Raw genomic sequence first — 18,857 nt, forward strand, 5'->3', positions numbered from 1 at the left:
CTCCACCTCAAACTACCCCACTGTACCCAAATCTACCCCACTACAATCAATCCCATTCTACCCCACTCTATTCTACCCCATACTACCCTGCTCCACTATACCCCACTCCACTCTATCCCACTCTACCCCACTTCGCTCTACCCCAACCCACTTCACACCACTCCACTAATGTTTAGTCATGCTGAACCGCAGCCACATTGGTGCATAACATGGATAAAACACATTACCAAACCTAATAGCTCTTGCATAGGTCCTATTTGCGTTACCATTGCTTGTTGCTGAATTTGGGTAATAACAAAGTCTTATTAGCATAGGTAACCACTGCATTCTTTATGAAATCCAGACTTTGGGGGTCATTCCGACCCCGGCGGGCGCCGCCCGCCGGGCGGAAACCGCCAAAAGACCGCACCGCGGTCAAATGACCGCAGCGGTCATTCTAACTTTCCCGCTGGGCCGGCGGGCGATCTCCAAAAGATCGCCCAGCGGGAAAGCCCCTGCAAAGAGGAAGCCGGCTCCGAATGGAGTCGGCCTATTTGCAGGGGTGCGACGGGTGCAGTGGCACCCGTCGCGATTTTCAGTGTCTGCAAAGAACAGCCAATAGCGCTGTGGCGAAGGCAAGACCAGTGGATTTGCCAGCACTTATTATTCACTGTTTTGTTGTTTATGTAACCAAAAGGATATGTTTACTTTGACTTAAGTCCAGTTTTCTTTGTTTGAAAAGTACCAAACATGTAAATTATCTATTTCTTATTACCACAAGAAATACTACACTGCATGAAAATACCCAGTGTGAGCTACTTTATAGAATTCAACAATACACATTTTTCTTTTCTTTCTTTCTTTTCTTTCAGGAAAAATAAACAAAGCCGTATCAAAAAGAAGCTGGCTGAACAGACCCGATTATGGAACTGATTGTGAGTAGAAGTCAGTTTTATTGATCACCCGCAAAATACAATTGCGTGTAATTTGCCAAAATCATCCTTATTGCTTGGATGGTGCCAATTTGGTTTATTGAGTTATAATTAAAGTAGGTCGTGTGAGAAACAAATAACTTGAATTAATACATTTATTTTCTGAAAACAAATTAGTTTTCACCAAGTGGTGCAGTCAAAAAACGGTTTCTGAAAAGTGCCAACACAGCTTATGATACTAAATCAAAAGCAAGCTTCTGTTTGGTCCCGAATCCAGATTACCACGGCCTCGCAAAGAGAGACTAATTTGAAGTTAAGTAAATTGCATCATAGCTAATCTGGTTATATGTCGGAACAATGCATGCTCGAACCACGCATGCCTGAACAAAAAGGTCGGAACAACGACCTAGTTGTTACCACTAATGCCTTTACCACGAATGCCTTAACAACGATGTTTCATTGTAAAGGCATTCCTGGTAAAGGCATTAGTGAATGGCATGCATGGGTCCAGCATGATTCCCCCCTGGCCCCCCCCACCACCACCCCTAAAAATTACCATGACCCCCCACCCCCACAATCACCCCAACCCCCCACCCCCAAAATTACCGCAACCCCAACCCCCTCCCCTAAAACCAAAAGCACCCCAACCGCCCACCCTGACCCCCCTCCCCGCCCCTAAACCTTAATCTTCCCGAGCCCCCGACCCCACCCCCAAAAACTAAAATTACCCCGGCTTCCCACCCCCGCCCCAACCACCCACCCCCAAAATTACTGCAACCCCTCACCCCGCCCCTAAAACCACCCCAACCCCGCCCCTAAAACCTAAAGCACCCAAACCCCCACCCCACCCCTAAAACCTAAACCCTGACACCCCCTCCCCACCCCTAAACCTTAATCACCCTGAGCCCCCACCCCACCCCCAAAAACTAAAAATACCCTGACTACCTACCCCGCCCCTAAAACCTAAAGCACCCCAACACCCCACCCCTAAAACATAAACCCTACCCCCCTCCCCGCCCCTAAACCTTAATCACCCCGAGCCCCCACCCGACTCCCAAAAACTAAAAATACCCCGACTCCCCACCCCACCCCTAAAGCTAAAAATACCCCGACTCCCCACCCCACCAAAACCACCCCGACCCCCACCCCCTAAAACTAAAAATACCCAGACCCCCCTGCCCTTAAAACAGCCCCAGTCCCAGCCCAACTTACCTCCTCCTTGATCGCGTCGTCCTCCTCAGCCGACTCCCTTCTTCTTTACCTTAACCACGCATGTACGTGGTTCAGCACATGCGTGATTAAGGCCCTCAACAAGGAAGTCGTGGAAAACGAAAGCGTTGTTCCGCTTTCGTTTTCCACGACTTCGTTGTTCAGGACTCATTGTTCGGGATGCTTCCCAGCTAATCTACCACATGTTTCAATGTTGTTTTTTCCACAAAACAATCTTTGACTTAATGCTTCTCTAGCATAAGATTTGTGCAAAATTAATATAACATTGTAGTTTTCAGTATCAAAACTAATCTTCTTGAAATTGCTGTCTATTCCCAAAACTATCTTGAGGTTGTGCAACCTCTGTATTACCACCCAAAGGTCTTCTCAGTTACTGACCCTCAAAGCCAATTGCTGAAAATGAACACACTAAAGCAATCATTGATAAATATTAAAGGGGTTAGGTGAAAAATTGGGTTGTTGGTTGAGGGGGGTGTGAACCCTTCTCAAACCACTAAAGACTAATGTTAAGTTGTTTGTGTGTGTGCTGAGGCAGCTCCTTTGACGTGCATCTGTGGTAGGTGATAGCTCCACCCCTCCCATCAGATCAGGATTTCCCATCATGCCAACACCTAGTCCCCCTTTTGCGGTACTGTCTGTGAGGAATAATTGGCTAATTGCCAGTCACACCTAGTCTTGTGACTCAGAATACAGGTGTGGCTCACCAAGGCGTTAGGACAAGAAAACGCTAAATTCTAAAAGTGGCATTTTCAGAATTGTGACTTAATTTCCTACTTTACCATTGAAAATGTTTTCGAATTACAATTCATTTGAGACAAAACTTGACATTCCTACCTGCTCCCCCCAAAAGTTATCACTTATCACTTGTAATATGGTAACAAATGTTATGCTATTAGAGAGATGGGTCTTGCAGTAGTGAAAAACAAATTTATGAGTTTGTCACTACCCGGACATGTACAATTTAAAAGTACACATACTAATTATTTAATACACTGCACCCTGCCCTAAAAACTGTTTAGGGCCTACCTTAGGGGTTACTTAAATGTATTAAAAATGAAGTTTGAGGCCTGGTAAAAGTGTTGTTTTAGCAGGAGAAATGACAGTTTAAAGCTGTACACAGACTGGCTCCAGCCTGACGGAGATATACGATTATGATGTGGAACGTCAACAGGCTGCTTGACTGCATTAAGTGGGAAACTGTCCTTGGGCTGGTGAAAAGGTAGAGTCCAGAAGTCCTGATGCTGCAGGAAACCCACCTGATGGGTACCAGATGGCCGCTACTGGCTAAAGATGGGTATGTCAGGGCCTTTCATGCTGGATTTTCTCTGGGTTCCCAAAGGGTGGCCATGCTGTTGCATAGGCGGGTGCCCATGGTGTTGTCACATACGGATTAAGACCCCCAGGTGAGATACGTGACAGTAGAGGCGCTGAATACTGAGTGTTTAGGCCCCCAAAAGTTAGTGGGAGAGACCCTAGACAAGCTCAAAGAAATACAGATAAATCTTTCACACAGGCACACAATCATGGGTGGGGACTTCATATGATGATGACTCTGCTTAAAGTCTGCTCGATGAAACCTTAGTGAGAGCAGGAGACAGAGTCACATCTTGGACACCGGGATTCGGGTATGGAGCTCTGCAATGCATGGTGCGTCTGGAACCTTTCGGGAGACAGCCTATACACACAGCTCTGCTACCCATAAAACAAGGTCATGCATTGATCTTCATTTCTTGCCTGCCGCAGATCTGCTCATCACAGTGGGAATGTATATACTCCCCAGGGGGATCTCGGACCACTCCCCTGTAGTGGTGTGTTTTGCTTTACTGCTGACTTAGCCAAAATACACACATTGAGAGGATTCGAAAAGATTCTCTGGAATGCACCTCTTAATCTGAAGAAGACATTTATTATATCTTTTTCCAAGGCTCGTTGAGGAAAGACTGTATATCCGAAAGTGTACTTTTAAAATGTGCAACAATGAAGTAAGACCATGTACAAAGAATCCTCAATCTATAAACAGAAAATATATACATGGAAGGATACAAACACATATTGATATATGTATATATATTCATACACAATGCAAAGCCAAATAATTAATAAAAATGCATCACCGTAGGGCCTGTCTGGTGCTTCATCTTTCTCCTGCTAGCATGTTGTTGACCCTGGTTCGACTGCAACGAGAAAGAGAGATCTCTACCCTCACAGGAAATATATCAGACATTAGACATCTAAATACTGATTGAGGTCTCTGAATCTTCCACTGTTGCTCTGGGTCTCTTATATACCTTAAACAAACGAGGAAAGAGCTTTCTGGAAAAACCCCTCCCGCTCTGTAAGAAATATATAAAAATGTTGGCTATTTCAGGTCAGGGTTGAAAGAAACATGTTGGAACTGGCCAGTTTCCCAAGGTGACTCTCCCAAACCTAAGCCGTTCCCTGCTGTACCATAAACATCATTCTAGTACATCCTTATCTTGCTGACTGACTGACTCCTCCATGTTATGTCCTAGCCCTTTGGTGAGAAAAGAACATGCAGAATAGAAAACACGTTGCATAACATGTTTTGTACGGAAAGATACTCGCACTTTTAATGTGGCGGTGTTGCTAAGGCTAACCTGAATTCAAAAAGTAAGTCTGTTACTTGTGACTGCTAATGTGATGGTGGACAGCTAAGCCAAGTGCACAGTAGTGCGACACAGAGTCAGTGGTCAATACACAAATATCACTACATGGTACTGTTTCGAGGCCCCAACCCTGAGCACAGGCTGATTTGGAGAATTGGTGCTAGGCGCCTCATGAACAAGATGATGGCCCACCACCTGTCATGGGAATTGGAAAGCTTCATAAAATTGAACAAGGTTTCAGTAGAGTCTCTTGGCACCATATAGGGACCCGACAAGGCACACATGAGTGGGAGGCAGCACAATCACATTTTGGGGCCCAGGACTGGCAGTCTGCACAGCGGTTTGTGACCCTGTAAGCACGTAAAGTCCAGCTGGAGCAGACGACAGTAAGGAAGGGCATCAACTAGCACTCAATAGGGCACCATTGAGACAGCTCTGCCTCAAGGAGGCACCTTCAACACTGGATCACAACACAGAGTTGGATATAAGAGTGTGGAGACAAATCTGGTAAGCTTCTGTAATGGCTGGTACCACATGGCACAATGGAGAGAGTGATTCCAGGAATGATAGACCTGTCAGGAGGAAGGGCAGAGGGGTCTCGAGAGATCGCACTGGTATTTGCGGAATGCTGCAGGGGCCTATATGCAAGACGGAAATGCCTTCATACTGAGTCCTTGTCTCCCCATATTTGCAGACTTTCCCCTACCAGTGCTGTCAGCAATGGAGCGGGGGCAGCTTGGTCAACCCTTTTCAGAGGAGGGGGCATATTACTGCACTTTCAGACATGCATAATGGCAAGACTCCAGGCCTGGATGAGTTCTCTATTGAGTACCGCCAGAAATGTAGAAAAACACTCATCACTCTTATTGGATATGTTCAATGAGGCCAAATCAAAGGGCCACCTGACCGAGTGACTAGACCTAGCAACCATAGTAGTGCTTCACAAGGAAGGGAGATACCCAGGCCAATGTGCATCATACCACCCAATCGCACTCATCAACAACAAACTCAAAATATACACAGAAATGGTAGCTAACAGGCTATTGGGGTTATCCCCATCCTGCAACATATGGACTAGTGTGGCCTCATGCCCCAATGCAGCACCTGATACTGCATTTGCAAGATATAGAAGGTGGGAGCCGACAGAGAATGCCTGGTGGGATGGACCACATTCCTGTTAATCCATTTTGAAAAGCATTCAGCAATCGAGATTGGGACTTTTAGTGCAAGTACTACACCAATTGGGGTTCAGGCCCGAATTCCTATTGTGTATGAAGGTTTTATAAAAAAAATCCCAGGGTACAAGTGTAGGCCAATGGTGCCTCTTCATATACGTTCCTCATAGGTCGATGTACTAGCAGGGATGCCCCCTGTCACCCCTCTTAGTTGTGCTGGCAGTGGAGCCATTGGCGACATGGGTTAGATATGAGACTCAAGTGGAGGAGTTTCTCTGGGAAGGCGGGGCAGGCCACATAGCCCTATATGCAGATGATGTGTTATTTTTTCATAGCCCCCCATAGTCCACAGGACCAGGTATACTTAAAATGCTAGACCTATATGGGCAGGCCTCAGATTCACCAGCGAATTGGTCCAAGTCCCTATCGGTGCCTCTAACATGCACCACAGACACAACAAACTGGTGGACTCAAATCCCAGTCCATAGATTGAGTTTTAAATATCTAGTTATATACATTGCATTGCTACCAGATCAAGCATGGTCCCTCAGTCTGGCCCCCTTGATTCAGAATCATCAACGAGAACAAACTTGACATGACCACTCATGTCAATTCAGTGGTCTGCGCCTGATTCAACACCCTATGAATGCAGATGAAAATCTTCCAGTGGTTGCCAGACAGCACCAAGAAAAAGGATCACCCATGACATCATCACCAGCAGGCTAGCATATGGGAAAACTGTGTATGCAGGGAAAATCAATCAGCTCACAAGAAGACTGCAGATCATCCACAACGCAGCAGCCACACTAGTCTCAGCCTCCCATGTCAAGCTTGCAGCACTCCACACCTTAAGGAACTCCAATGGCTCCTGATACACAGACGCACACACACTTCATGCTCCTCACCCTCACATACAAAGCACTCCAAAATACTGGCCGTACCTACCGGAACAGCCACATTCACGTCTGCAACTGTCTAGACACCTCCAGTCTTCCAGTCTCTCACTAATACACATCCCATGCATACACAAAAGCAGAGCTGGGGTGCACCTTCCGTACCTGACCCCTGAAGGCTGTAAAGGCCTCCCCCAACACATCAGAGCCTCCTCCTCTCTGCATGACTTTTGCAAGATGCTGAAGACCTGACTTTTTTTAGTGAGCACTTGGGCTGCCCTCACACACCTGCTACAGAGCACCTGCGTACATTCACAGGTGATTTATGCACTACAAAAACACCGTAAATACTAGTTTCAAACAGAAGTTAAAGAGGTGATAATTTTGAGCAGGTGTTAATATTCCAAATGTATTCAAACACATTATCAGTGGAGGGAGTGTTTTTGTCATACCAGGAAATACAAATTCAACATGTTTAAATACATGTTTAAATACTTCTATAATTATATATTCCTCATGAATAATTAGTTTTGTTTAATTGTTAATGACAATTTATGTTTACATCACAATATTGTCAAATCAACTGTCATTTCCAACGGAAGCTAACAGTTCTGAAAAGGATACTTTGCGGGCCTTTCTGAGGTTTGATATCTTGAGTATTGAAGTGCCTTATAGTGATATAGTGATACTGTAATAACAGTGTACTTTACAATATTGTGAAGTACAGTACTGTTCTGTGAGACTTTTGCTTGTTACATTTACATAACAATGTAATTTACAGTATTGTAATATACAGTACTGTTCTGTGGGATGTCTACTTGTTGGAAAGGAATGCTTCCAGATGACCAAAGGATAAACAAAGAGTAAACCGATGAATGTTTTAAATAAGAGGTGTTTGTATATATTACATTCTGATCAATGTATTACTATGTTGTATTGAATAATCTTGTATTGTAGCATTTATGTAGTGCTTATTACCACTTACAGAGTTGCAAAGTGCCACCGTTTGCACCAGGGTACTGGTCCTCCTTTGGAGAGCAGGTTTGAGCAGACTGGTGGCTGGTTGTTGATTGATTTAAATGAGAGGTGGTGGGAAAGATGTGTAGTGTTGGAGAGCAGTTTTGGGCTGAAGCATGTGCTGTTTACTAATAGTCTTTGAAAATACACAGTCAGATATGCAGATACCTATTCTTTTATTTAGGGTTAACTAAAACATAGTAGATAATGTGGTAAGAGAAAGATTTATACTGCTTTCTGGAATTTAAGATTGAGTGAATTTCATATCTTACTTATTTGAAATGAGTGTGTCATCCAGTTCAAGATTTAGTGAAGAAAGGGGATAATAGAAGTGGAAATAGCCAATTTTTCAGATTTCTGCTTGTTAGTGCTGAGAACACCACACGTGGTGAGTGGAATGTCTGTGTGAGAAAAGGCCTCTTTTGTCATGGTAGCCCCCACTTTTTGCCCACTAAGTGATGTGATTTCAACCTGTCAGTGCCCTAGGCCCCTGCTAATCAGGTTCCCAGGGCCAGATCTCTTTCCCCAAAACTGTACTGTGCATTGGCACTTCAGCCACCCTTGTAAGTCCCTAGTAAATGGTACCCCTGGTGCCTAGGGAATGGGGGCTGAAGAGGGCCTCTCAGAGATGCAGCACCAATTGTACCATTCTGGAAGGCCCCCCACCAGCCTCATGCAAACTGCCATGGCAAGTGCATGACAATGTGCAAACTCGACATGGCACTCACCCAGAGTGCCAGGCCCACAAACACTGCATGCAATATAGGTAAGCCAACCCTTTGGCAAACTTTACAGCCCTAATGGTTAGGTGCACTATAATGCATGTGAAGGCATATGTGTGCATGAGAAATATGCCCCTACTGTGTCTTTGCTAAACTTTAAGACATAGTAAGTGTACAGGGGAACCATAGCCAATGCATGTGTTGGACACTGGTCATTACGAGTTCCCCAACTACACATGATGGCCTCCCTGAGTTATTTTGTATCAAACAACTCAGAATAATAAACACACACTGATGCCAGTGTTGGATTTATTATAAGATGCACCCAGAGGGCACCGTAGAGATGCCCCCTGCAAACCCTAACAGCCCTGGCATGGTTGCTGACTGGTCCTGTCCAGCCTGCTGCCCCCAGACCTAGGTCTGGACTCCTGGGTTGAGAGCCTTTTGCTCTCAGGAGCCAGAACACAAAGCCTTTCTTTGGTAGAGGAGTTACACCTCCTCCCCCAGGCAGACCCTGCACCAGTAGTCAGATTCAAATGCTTTACCACCTTTGAAATCTGACCTCCCCCTCTATTGCTAGCAGCAGATGGCCGCCCAACGATTTACCCCCACTTTGGTCAGGAAAACTGGAGGGAAAACTAGCAAGGACAGGAGGAGTGGCCACCCACAGCCTGCACCACTCCTCAGGGGTGGCAGGTGAGGTGACCACTCCATTACATTTTTCTCCATCTTGGATGGCAGGAAAATAGCCAGTCAGAATTAGGGATGTGACCCCTTCCCATAGGAAGTGGTCATTTAGTGGGTGTAGCCACCCTAAGGTAGCTGGCCCATTGGCCACTACCAGGTACTCTCCCTAATGTCCCATAAATGCAGTATTTAGTGGGCATCCCTAGACCTGCAGATCAGATTCAACAGACACAAGAAGACCAGAAACAAAGAAGACCTGGGGCACGAGAACAGAAGTCCTGCTGCACAAAGAAAAAGGCACCAGACCCTGCCTGCTGCGCCTAGGACTCAAAAATCCCCACTGGGGTGTCGTCTGGAAACCTGAAGGACTCTACATAAGCTCAGAGCACTTCCAACCAAGGTATCACTCTTCTGCAACCTGCAAGCAAGGAAACAGTGAAGTCCAGTTCACTGAGTGGCTACTGACCAATGGACCAGACCTAGCAACCCTATCAAAATCCACATGACATACCTGAAGGACAAAAGTTACCAGTGTGCCAAGTTTGGTGGTACTGGTACTTTCAGGGCCTGAGACATACCATTGCCTTTGGTACTGGACCCCTAATGTCGGGCACCCAGAAACAAAGTCCACTCCGGACACTCCAAGGCCCAGAAGCAAGCATCAGTCGAGGGACATTATGACACCCAGGAACCAACCCCCAGAGTGACCCTGCTGACCTGAAATCTACCCTCCAAGTGACCTGCTCCAAGTAATCAAAGATGTATGACTCCTGGTTGACCTATTTGCACTGCATCTGGCCTCCTGAGCCCCTGTATCATCACACCAGCTGTGCTCTAGGGGTCCTGAACCCCTTGCAACCTCTACCCTCCAAGAGGACCCACCGGGCTACCCTTTAAGTCCACTTGTGCAATGTGTTTTCAAGTGGTCCCTTTCACCGTTGTGCAACAGCTCCAAGACTTTCAGCCACTGCTCCCACTTGAACTGGGACCTGCCCGAACTTCTTCAGCTGGCCCACGGGACATCTCAATGACCTCAACCAAAAGAATAGAAGGTGACACTTGTGAGAGCATTGTCTGATTTTATATGCATTTTTAAAGATTTTCCCATCCATTCCTACGGTGCGTAATTACGCACAAAAAGCATATAGGGGGTCATTCTAACTCTGGCGGGCGGCGGAGGCCGCCCGCCAGAGTTCCCCCCTCCAAAATACCGCACCGCGGTCAGTAGACCGCGGAGGGTATTCTAAGTTTTTCCCTGGGCTGGCGGGCGGTCGCCAAAAGACCGCCCGCCAGCCCAGGGAAAAACTCCCTTCCCACGAGGATGCCGGCTCGTAATCGAGCCGGCGGAGTGGGAAGGTGCGACGGGTGCTGTTGCACCCGTCGCGTATTTCACTGTCTGCCAAGCAGACAGTGAAATACTTGTAGGGGCCCTCTTACGGGGGCCCCTGCAGTGCCCATGCCAGTGGCATGGGCACTGCAGGGGCCCCCAGGGGCCCCGCAACCCCCCCTACCGCCATCCGGTTCCCGGCGGGCGGACCGCCGGGAACTGGATGGCGGTAGGGGGGGTCGGAATCCCCTCGGCGGCGCAGCTAGCTGCGCCGCCTTGGAGGATTCCAAAGGGCGGCGGCACACTGGTGGGAGACCGCCAGTGTTGCCGGTCCGACCGCGGCTTTACCGCCGCGGTCAGAATGCCCTGCGGGGCACCGCCGGCCTGTCGGCGGTGCTCCCGCCGACCCTGGCCCCGGCGGTCTTAGACCGCCGGGGTCAGAATGACCCCCATAGTTTCTAAATTTTGAAAATTCATAACAAAAGAAGTACTTACTGTATATTGATGATCTTGGTCCTAAAATGTTATACAAATCTGAAGTATTTTTGTAAATTGATCTGGAGTTATTCTTCCTAGTATGTGTCCACATTTATTAATACTGCAAGTACAACAAATGCTTAGCACATATCCAAGATAAGCCTAACTTCTCACCCACACTACCATAAAAACAGAGCATTAGGTGGTCTGCTTTTTATCTCTGGACACCAAAGTGAGGTTGCTTGGACTCTCAGCACAGTGCATGTCATTTTCGTACACTATATAAAGAGCCAGCCTCCTACATTTTGCAAATGTCACAGCCACTGGCAATTGCTTGGTACCGTATTCCAATCCATTGCTTTTCACCCACTATGCCACTTCAGGCAGATACCACTCTTGTACAAATCGGTCTTGGTCCTGTCTCAGCAGGAACTATTCAGCCCAAACTACTAGCCCAGATCCCCTATGAATGGGATTTCAATTCTCTGAGGGACATGGGTATGCCTAAATGTGGCCCGTGCTCACTGTGCAAAGGGATTCAAGCTGCACCTCACTGGCAAGTCTTAAATATGCTAAACCTTGTTTGTGGCTGCTTGTGTTCTCACTTAGAGGGTATCTGGCCTTGCAATTTGCAATAAGTCACTATGGCTTACGTTAAATCTGGTATCCTTGGTGTGGTTACCACCTACCTTTTTGCCTTCAGAACACCTGCTGACCTCATTTCTAATGGCATTAGCATTTTGCATACTTTACCACTGCTAACCAGTGCTAAAGTGCATATGCTTCTCCCCTAAACATGGTAACGTTGGCTTATCCACAATTGGCATTTTTAATTTACTCATAAGTCCCTAGAAAAGTGCATTACCTGTGCCCAGGGTATGTAAATTAAATGCTATTACTGGGTCTGCAGCACTGATTGTCCCACCCACTTAAGTAGTCCTCTAAATATGTCTCAGGTCTGCCACTGTATACCCTGTGTGTGCAGTTTTAAACTGCCTTGTCGGTCTGGCAAAGTAAACCTTGTGCTAATCCCACACCTTACTTTTTCATACATACGTCACCCCTAAGGTAGGCCCAGGATATCCCTAGGGCAGGTACAGTGTATTTAAAAGGTTGGATATATGCTTTTAGGTTTTACATGGAATAGTAGTGAAAATGTCTTAAGTTCGTTTTTCACTACGGCAAGGCCTATCTCTCCCGTATGATAACGTTGAGTTATTTTATTATACCTTATACGTGCAATTTCCAAGTGGAAAGCGATAACTCCCCAAGATTTTGTGTCTTTGGAATCACAAATTAAAATCCTAACTTAAGGTGACGCCGGACTTTGAATTCCACTTCTGAAAATGACACTTTTAGGAAGTTGCCATTTTCTTGCCTTATCCATTTGGTGCCTGCAGCCTTTCTCTTGTCACATGAGTAGGTGTAGTCGGCAATTTGGCTTTGTGTATTCCCCCTAGACAGCCACACACAATGGGAGCATAGGTGTGACCAGGTGGGCCATCTGTGACTAGATAGGTAATCTTGGTCAGGATGGGAGGGAGGAGATGGGCATGGCCCCAGTTACACCTGAATAGGCTGGGTCCTGTCCAAATACAAAGGAATGCATACTACCTGTAGTTAGTCTGAAGCAAGGGCAGGAAGGGTAGGATGGCTGTGCACTTTACACTTCAAAGGCATGTCTTTAAAGTCCCCCCACAACAAAGGCACGACTAGGTATAAACACTGCACCTCAGATACCACCACTCCAGTATACTTCAGATCCTGTGGTTCCTCTGCCAACAAGAAGGACTGTTGTGATGCCTCAGGAATACCAGTCTGCTGGACTGCACTCTGCTGAACTCCTTCATTTGCTGTGATGACCTGTGCCTACTGCCTTCTTGCCTAGGAGTGAGAAGGACTGGACATGCATTTCTCCATACCCAGAACCCAATTGACTCCAAGGGTTAGTTGGCTGGCCTTTTGATCTGAAGTCTCAGGGACACAAAAGACTTCCAACCACCCTGTTTCTGCACCGGAACTCTGACATATGGAGTCTACCCTGCCGAGTGGTTCCACCCCAGTCCTGGACCCTTGGAAGTAAGGTTAAGGAGCTCTGCTGAGGGGCACATGCCCAAGCAGAACCAATGCTTCTTCTTAGCTGTGCTTCACAACCTCTAGCAGAACTGATGCATAACCACTGCTGCATGGATTGGACCAGCTGCAGACGACTTGCATCGTCGCCGCATCCCACATCTTTGGTCTGACACATCACCTTAGCAGTTCCTCACATCCCTCATCGACGGCAGCCTCAACGACCACGCCAAAGCTCCACATCACAGCTTCATCTCTCATCAGAACCACCGCATCGCCTCAGCTGTGTAATGCATCACTGACACCGACCTTCACAATACAAGTCTCGTCAACGGGATCCTAGATGTCGACGCAACAGGACCTTGCGTCGCAGGCTTGCTGCATCTCAGAACCAACGCATCACATCAACTGCGCAATGCATCTTAGCCTCAGATCCACGTAATGCTCCACAACCAGGATTTAAGGTACTTTGTGCAGTGGGCCTAACTGGGCCCCTGTAGCCGGCCTGTGTTCCCTTGCAGTCGGCCTGCACTTTTGACCTTGTCCTGCTCCGGCATGACCAGATATCTCTGTTGGCGCTTTATGCTTCAAAGGTCTATTCTAAAGTTTATTCTTTAAAAATTCATAACTCAAGTTCTACTGATTGGAATTTTGTCATTTTTGTCTTTTTTATTTCGGTTAAAAAAAATATAGCCATAAAAGTGCAATAAAAATCATTAGACATAAAAACACTAATGCACACAACATTGATCTCAAAATATTAGATGCTGTGTATTTATGTACAGTAACAAGCACAGCAGTCAAAGGGAACAGAATTCATGGAGCATATTTACATTGAAACAAGATACATTGTGGGTGTGAATTACAAAGTGCAATAATCAAAGGTATAAGAGAGCAGAAATAATGATTAAAAAGAAAAAGCAACGCCCTTGATGCAATACAGTAGTCATAAAAGCATTCTAAAAACATTCTAAAGGGCACAAATACAGCTCTCAACAAATAATTGAGAACCAAAACAACTGATTGATGGTACTTATTTTTTCACAGATCCAAAAGGATCTGATGGTCTCTCATCCAGCATTGAAGCCAGGAAAGAATGTGCCTGCAAATGATTATGAAATTAAGTTCTATTTTTCTAAGCTGGTGTGGGATCTTTTTTTGTGTGGTGTGTTCACTGTTTTACTATTTGAAGTGAGTAGATTAAACTTTATTAATACATTAGCGGCATAGAAGTTAGCATATGATGACTAACTAACCTACATTTAAAAGTCTAACATAGAGAATAACATGAGTTGTAAAATGTGCATGTTTGAGTCATGGTGAACCATATGGCCACCATTCATTTTGTGCACCACATTTTAACATGAGATTTTTTTTTCATTTTATTAAATGAAAGTACTAAAATGCGCTAATGTTGGAGAATGTTTTATAAAAATGAAGATTAATTAATGAAGTATTAAATTAATATAAATTAAACATACTTATATTTGGTTAAGTGTATTTTATTAATATGAGTTACATGTGTGCAGAAAAATAATAAATGCACATTTCAATCAGTTCTAACATGTTATAAATATTGGTTGCAATTACATAATTTGCTTTGCAGATATGAAATGTAAGGTGTGCAATATGTTTTATTAATGTATTGAATGTATTACTATGTATTAAGGCTTTCTTAGCTTGACTAGGCCTGAAGGATTCATTTTGCAGTAGTAATGGAAAATCATTTGTTTATTCTGTTCCCTCCGACCTGAATTATTTTCCTAGGATTTTAATGTGAGGTGGAATGCCATATTGTATTGAAGGGAAGAAACATGTTTGACCATAACAATGTTGCTTTATTTGTTGTAGCTGTCGAATGGGACAGGAAATTCATGATTCTGTGTGAAACAGGTTTAGTTCCGTGAGAGAAAACTCTCAAGTAACACATAATTAGAAAATGTAATATTTTGTCAAAAATATGTGAAGTCATGGAACTAACAATGCACTTTTGTTCAGAAGAACTGTAAAAGTAGCACAATTGGTGGTGCCATATACAGCCATTGGATGCTGAATCTGACATCAATGAAGTGGGCCCACTGATTAATGTGACATGTCCCTCAAGCTTAATGGGATCATCTGACATGATTCAAGAGCAGGCTATGAGAGGCCCATATAATGTATCACAGTTTGTGCCCTGAAACAATGGTAATAACATTAGTTTACAAGGACTGACAGCCCAACAAATGACTGAATGGTTAGATAGTTTGATTGGACTATCAGTCTCAGGAAACACGCCAGAGGGAGAAAAGACATTGAGTATGGCTAGATTAAAATTGGAATTAAATGAAATGATTGAGGGATTTTTACAATGAAAATGAATTGCGCTTCATGTGCAAGGATGTTACTCTTCGAGCAGGACAGGTTTATGAGAAATTGACTTGCTTAGCTGAGAAGTATGAAATTGAGATGAACAAATCCAAACAGTTGAAGAAGTGTTACAGGTTAGAATTTGACTCGAGAGACATTGCAAACCTGAGATCACCTGGCATGAAAATTCACATTAAGAAGTTGATTCAAACCATTCAAACATGGGGAGCAGTAGATAAATGAGAAGGCAGATAGGCAGAGAAAAGAGATCAGAAGAATAAGCCGACTACAACTTCAAATGATGCACAGCAGGCTGAGGGAACTGTAAGAATTATGCTAATTCTTGGAGGGAATTTTGTACATGTTCCTTGGAGCAGAAGTGATATATTGTCATTTACAAATGATTATCCAAAGTTGAGGAAGAAACCAGTGAAATGGTACCAGCAAACAGAGAGGTTTGTCAGGCTTGCCAAGTGTTTGTGGGAAGATTTTAATACTTTATTTGAGATTGTGGTTCTAGTAGATTTGTGGATTGAGTGCAAGTGGAGTGTTGATTGGCCAACACGTGATCCGCCAAGGGATGAAGTAATAGATGCGCAGTCTGAAGAGGTAATGAAGAGCTATTACGAGATGATTGAGTTCCTGAAAACTAGAGATTCCCCTAATGACACTGATTGGCAAAGAATTGACAGAACATGCCAGGAGTCAAAGAAGTCTGTTCATGCCTATTATGAGAGATTGTTGCAAGCATTCAAGCAGTACTGTTACACAGAGATTATTGAGCTGAGAGACCTGACTCATTTCGTGTTCAGATTTGTTCAAGGATTGAAACCTGAAATTAGTATTCAAACCAATTTGCTTTGCTGGCAAGTATAGCTGATTGATGAAGTATTGTACTACGCAAAATATTGTAGTGACAAATTAAGTTGAAGCAGAAGAGGTTGAGGGAAAAGGCAATGGTGATTCAGATCAAGTCTGCTCAAGCAGCAGGTGTGCAGAGTCTGCAAGGAGTGATGAATGCAGGAGGGATGCAGGGAACACAGCACCAAGGGAATATGGTGCCTCAGTTCAGAGGTAGATGTTGTGGAATTCTAGTAGATCCAAATTCAAATGCGGCTGATGTTCAGAACATGAAGAAAATGTGTCCTTGTCATGCGTGCGGCAAAGTCGGACATTGGAAATGGGAGTGTCCATTTACTAATGTAACTGTTTTGGTGCAAGGTGGTGGTGTTACGCAGATGATTGACAACTCAATTTAAAAATCAGAGAGTTCAAAGGCCCCCAAATCTAGGCATGGATGTTCCTACTGGAGCAATCCAAATGCAAGTACCCTAGCAACAAGCACAATTTCCCCAACAGCAAATTAATGCCCCGCCACAAATGCAGATACCACGAGCTCCGATGCACAGCAACAGGTAATGGTTCCTTAGCAGAATGTGAACCAAGGAACAAATGCAAATGTAATCAGTTCATCACATTGATTGATTTCAGTGATGATGAGGTGAGTGAAGAGTACATGTGTGAGAGTTCACAAGAGGAGGAATGTGTGTTAGCTGCCTCATTGGATGTAGGTCAGCGTGGTCCTAATGTGAATGCGAGTGTTGTGGGTCATGATGTTTCATTCCTGGTTGACACTGGTGCAACTTGTTCCACTGTCAGATCTGTACACGTCCTTAGTGTACCCCTTTCAGGAAAGACAGTTCAGGTTGTACAGGTAGCAAATCAGACTTGCCTGATGAATTGCAAAAGACAGAAACGCTGAGAGTTTGGGATCTCTCAGGAAAAGATATTGGACTTATTCAAGGTGTTGATCCAGCGAAACTGACTGCAAAGCCAAATGCAGCCTTCCTCTGAAAGCCACAGTATAACATGACACCAGAAGTGATTGACGGTATTACTCCAGTAATTGCAGATTTTGTTGAGCAGGGAGTTCTGAAAGAAGTGATGGGCTGCCCATGTAAATCACCAATTATGGGTTTGCGAAAGCCAATTGTTGATGGCTCCTTTTTAAGGGACAGTGAAAGTCCTCTGAGAGCAGGTTACGCAGTCTGCACCCTCTCAGGAGTGGTCGAAGCCTCATGGCTTCAAGGAGTAATTTCTGCCAAGTAGCCAAATTGGTTGCTCTTATAAGAGCATGCTGCGTATCAGAGCAGCTCAAAGTGACAATATTCACATATAGTTAATACGGATTTGGTGTTGCCCATGACTTCGGGCAGTTGTGGCAACAGCAAGGTTTCATGGCCTCGTCAGGATCACCCATTCAAAATTTTGAGAAAATTCATAATTTGTTGAATGCAATACAGTTTCATGAGAAGATTGTTATTGTAAAGTGTACAGCCCCCCAAAAGATCAAATGATTATGTATTGTTGTGCAATGCTTATGCTGACCAAATTTCCAGATACTGTGCACTCCATTTTGTCACCTTCTATGAAGAGTGGAGCAGTGGAAGTGACACCAGTGAGACAAATCAACATTTCTTGATGTCAGTGGTTGATACCTGGGATGAAATCAAGAGGTTGCAGGAAGAGGCAACAGAGTAAGAACACAAAGGTTGGATAAAAGCAGGTTGTACTCAAAGAGAGGGAGATGAAGTTTGGATTTCAAATTAAGGTAAAGTTGTGTTGCCAGATTGTTTGTCGAACTCAATGGCGAGGTATTATCATGGTCAGATTCATCTTGGCAGAGATGGACTGTTTCGCACATTCAAACTGACATAGTACAACCCCAGATTTAGAATGATTGCAGAAGCGGTTTGTCTCAGATGTGTTACATGCAAACAAATGAATGTAGGGAAACCTACAGTGGTCAATCTGAGCCACATAAGCAGATTGGGAGGTCCATTTAACAGAATGCAACTTGATTTTATTGAAATGCCTGCCTGTAGCGAATTGAAGTACGAATTGGTCTTTGTGTGTGTGTTCTCCTATTAGGTTGAAGCATATCCAGTACGTAGGAATGATAGTGATCCTGCTGCTCAGGAAACTAATACCTAGGTATGGATTCCCAAGTTCTTTGGAATCAGATCGAGGAACTCATTTTAATAATGAGATCATAAAATTGTTGTGTGCAGCACTGAACATTGAGTAAAAATTGCACTGCAGTTACAGACCATGGGCATCTGGACTGGTGGAACAGATGAATGGAACACTGAAAGCTTGATTGGCAAAGGTTTGTGCCTCTACAGCATTGAAATGGCCTGATGCATTGCCACTTCTCCTGATGAGCATGCATAGGACTGTCTCCCCGCGAGATTCTGATGGGTCTTGCGGAGCAGTACCTTCAAATGCACTTGTGAACATAACAGGTGACTTAGTGCTGGATTATTGCAAAGGTTTAGATGATGTGGTTCGCTCTTGTCTTATCAGGTT

At 44.7% G+C, this 18,857-nt stretch overlaps 1 protein-coding gene across 2 annotated transcripts in view; it reads left to right on the forward strand.

Annotated features, from left to right (window-relative positions):
• MYRFL (myelin regulatory factor like) overlaps window positions 1–18,857 on the forward strand; it is a 689,165-nt gene that overhangs the window by 633,351 nt on the left and 36,957 nt on the right. For both annotated transcript variants that reach the window (XR_011202270.1, XM_069228327.1), the window contains exon 20: window positions 852–914. Coding sequence is in view for 1 of the 2 variants with exons in the window: in XM_069228327.1 (XP_069084428.1) it covers window positions 852–914 (63 nt within the window). In the remaining variant the exon portion in view is untranslated. The remainder of the gene's footprint in view (window positions 1–851; window positions 915–18,857) is intronic.

This window comes from Pleurodeles waltl, chromosome 4_1, assembly GCF_031143425.1.
Source record: "Pleurodeles waltl isolate 20211129_DDA chromosome 4_1, aPleWal1.hap1.20221129, whole genome shotgun sequence".
NCBI lineage: Eukaryota > Metazoa > Chordata > Amphibia > Caudata > Salamandridae > Pleurodeles > Pleurodeles waltl.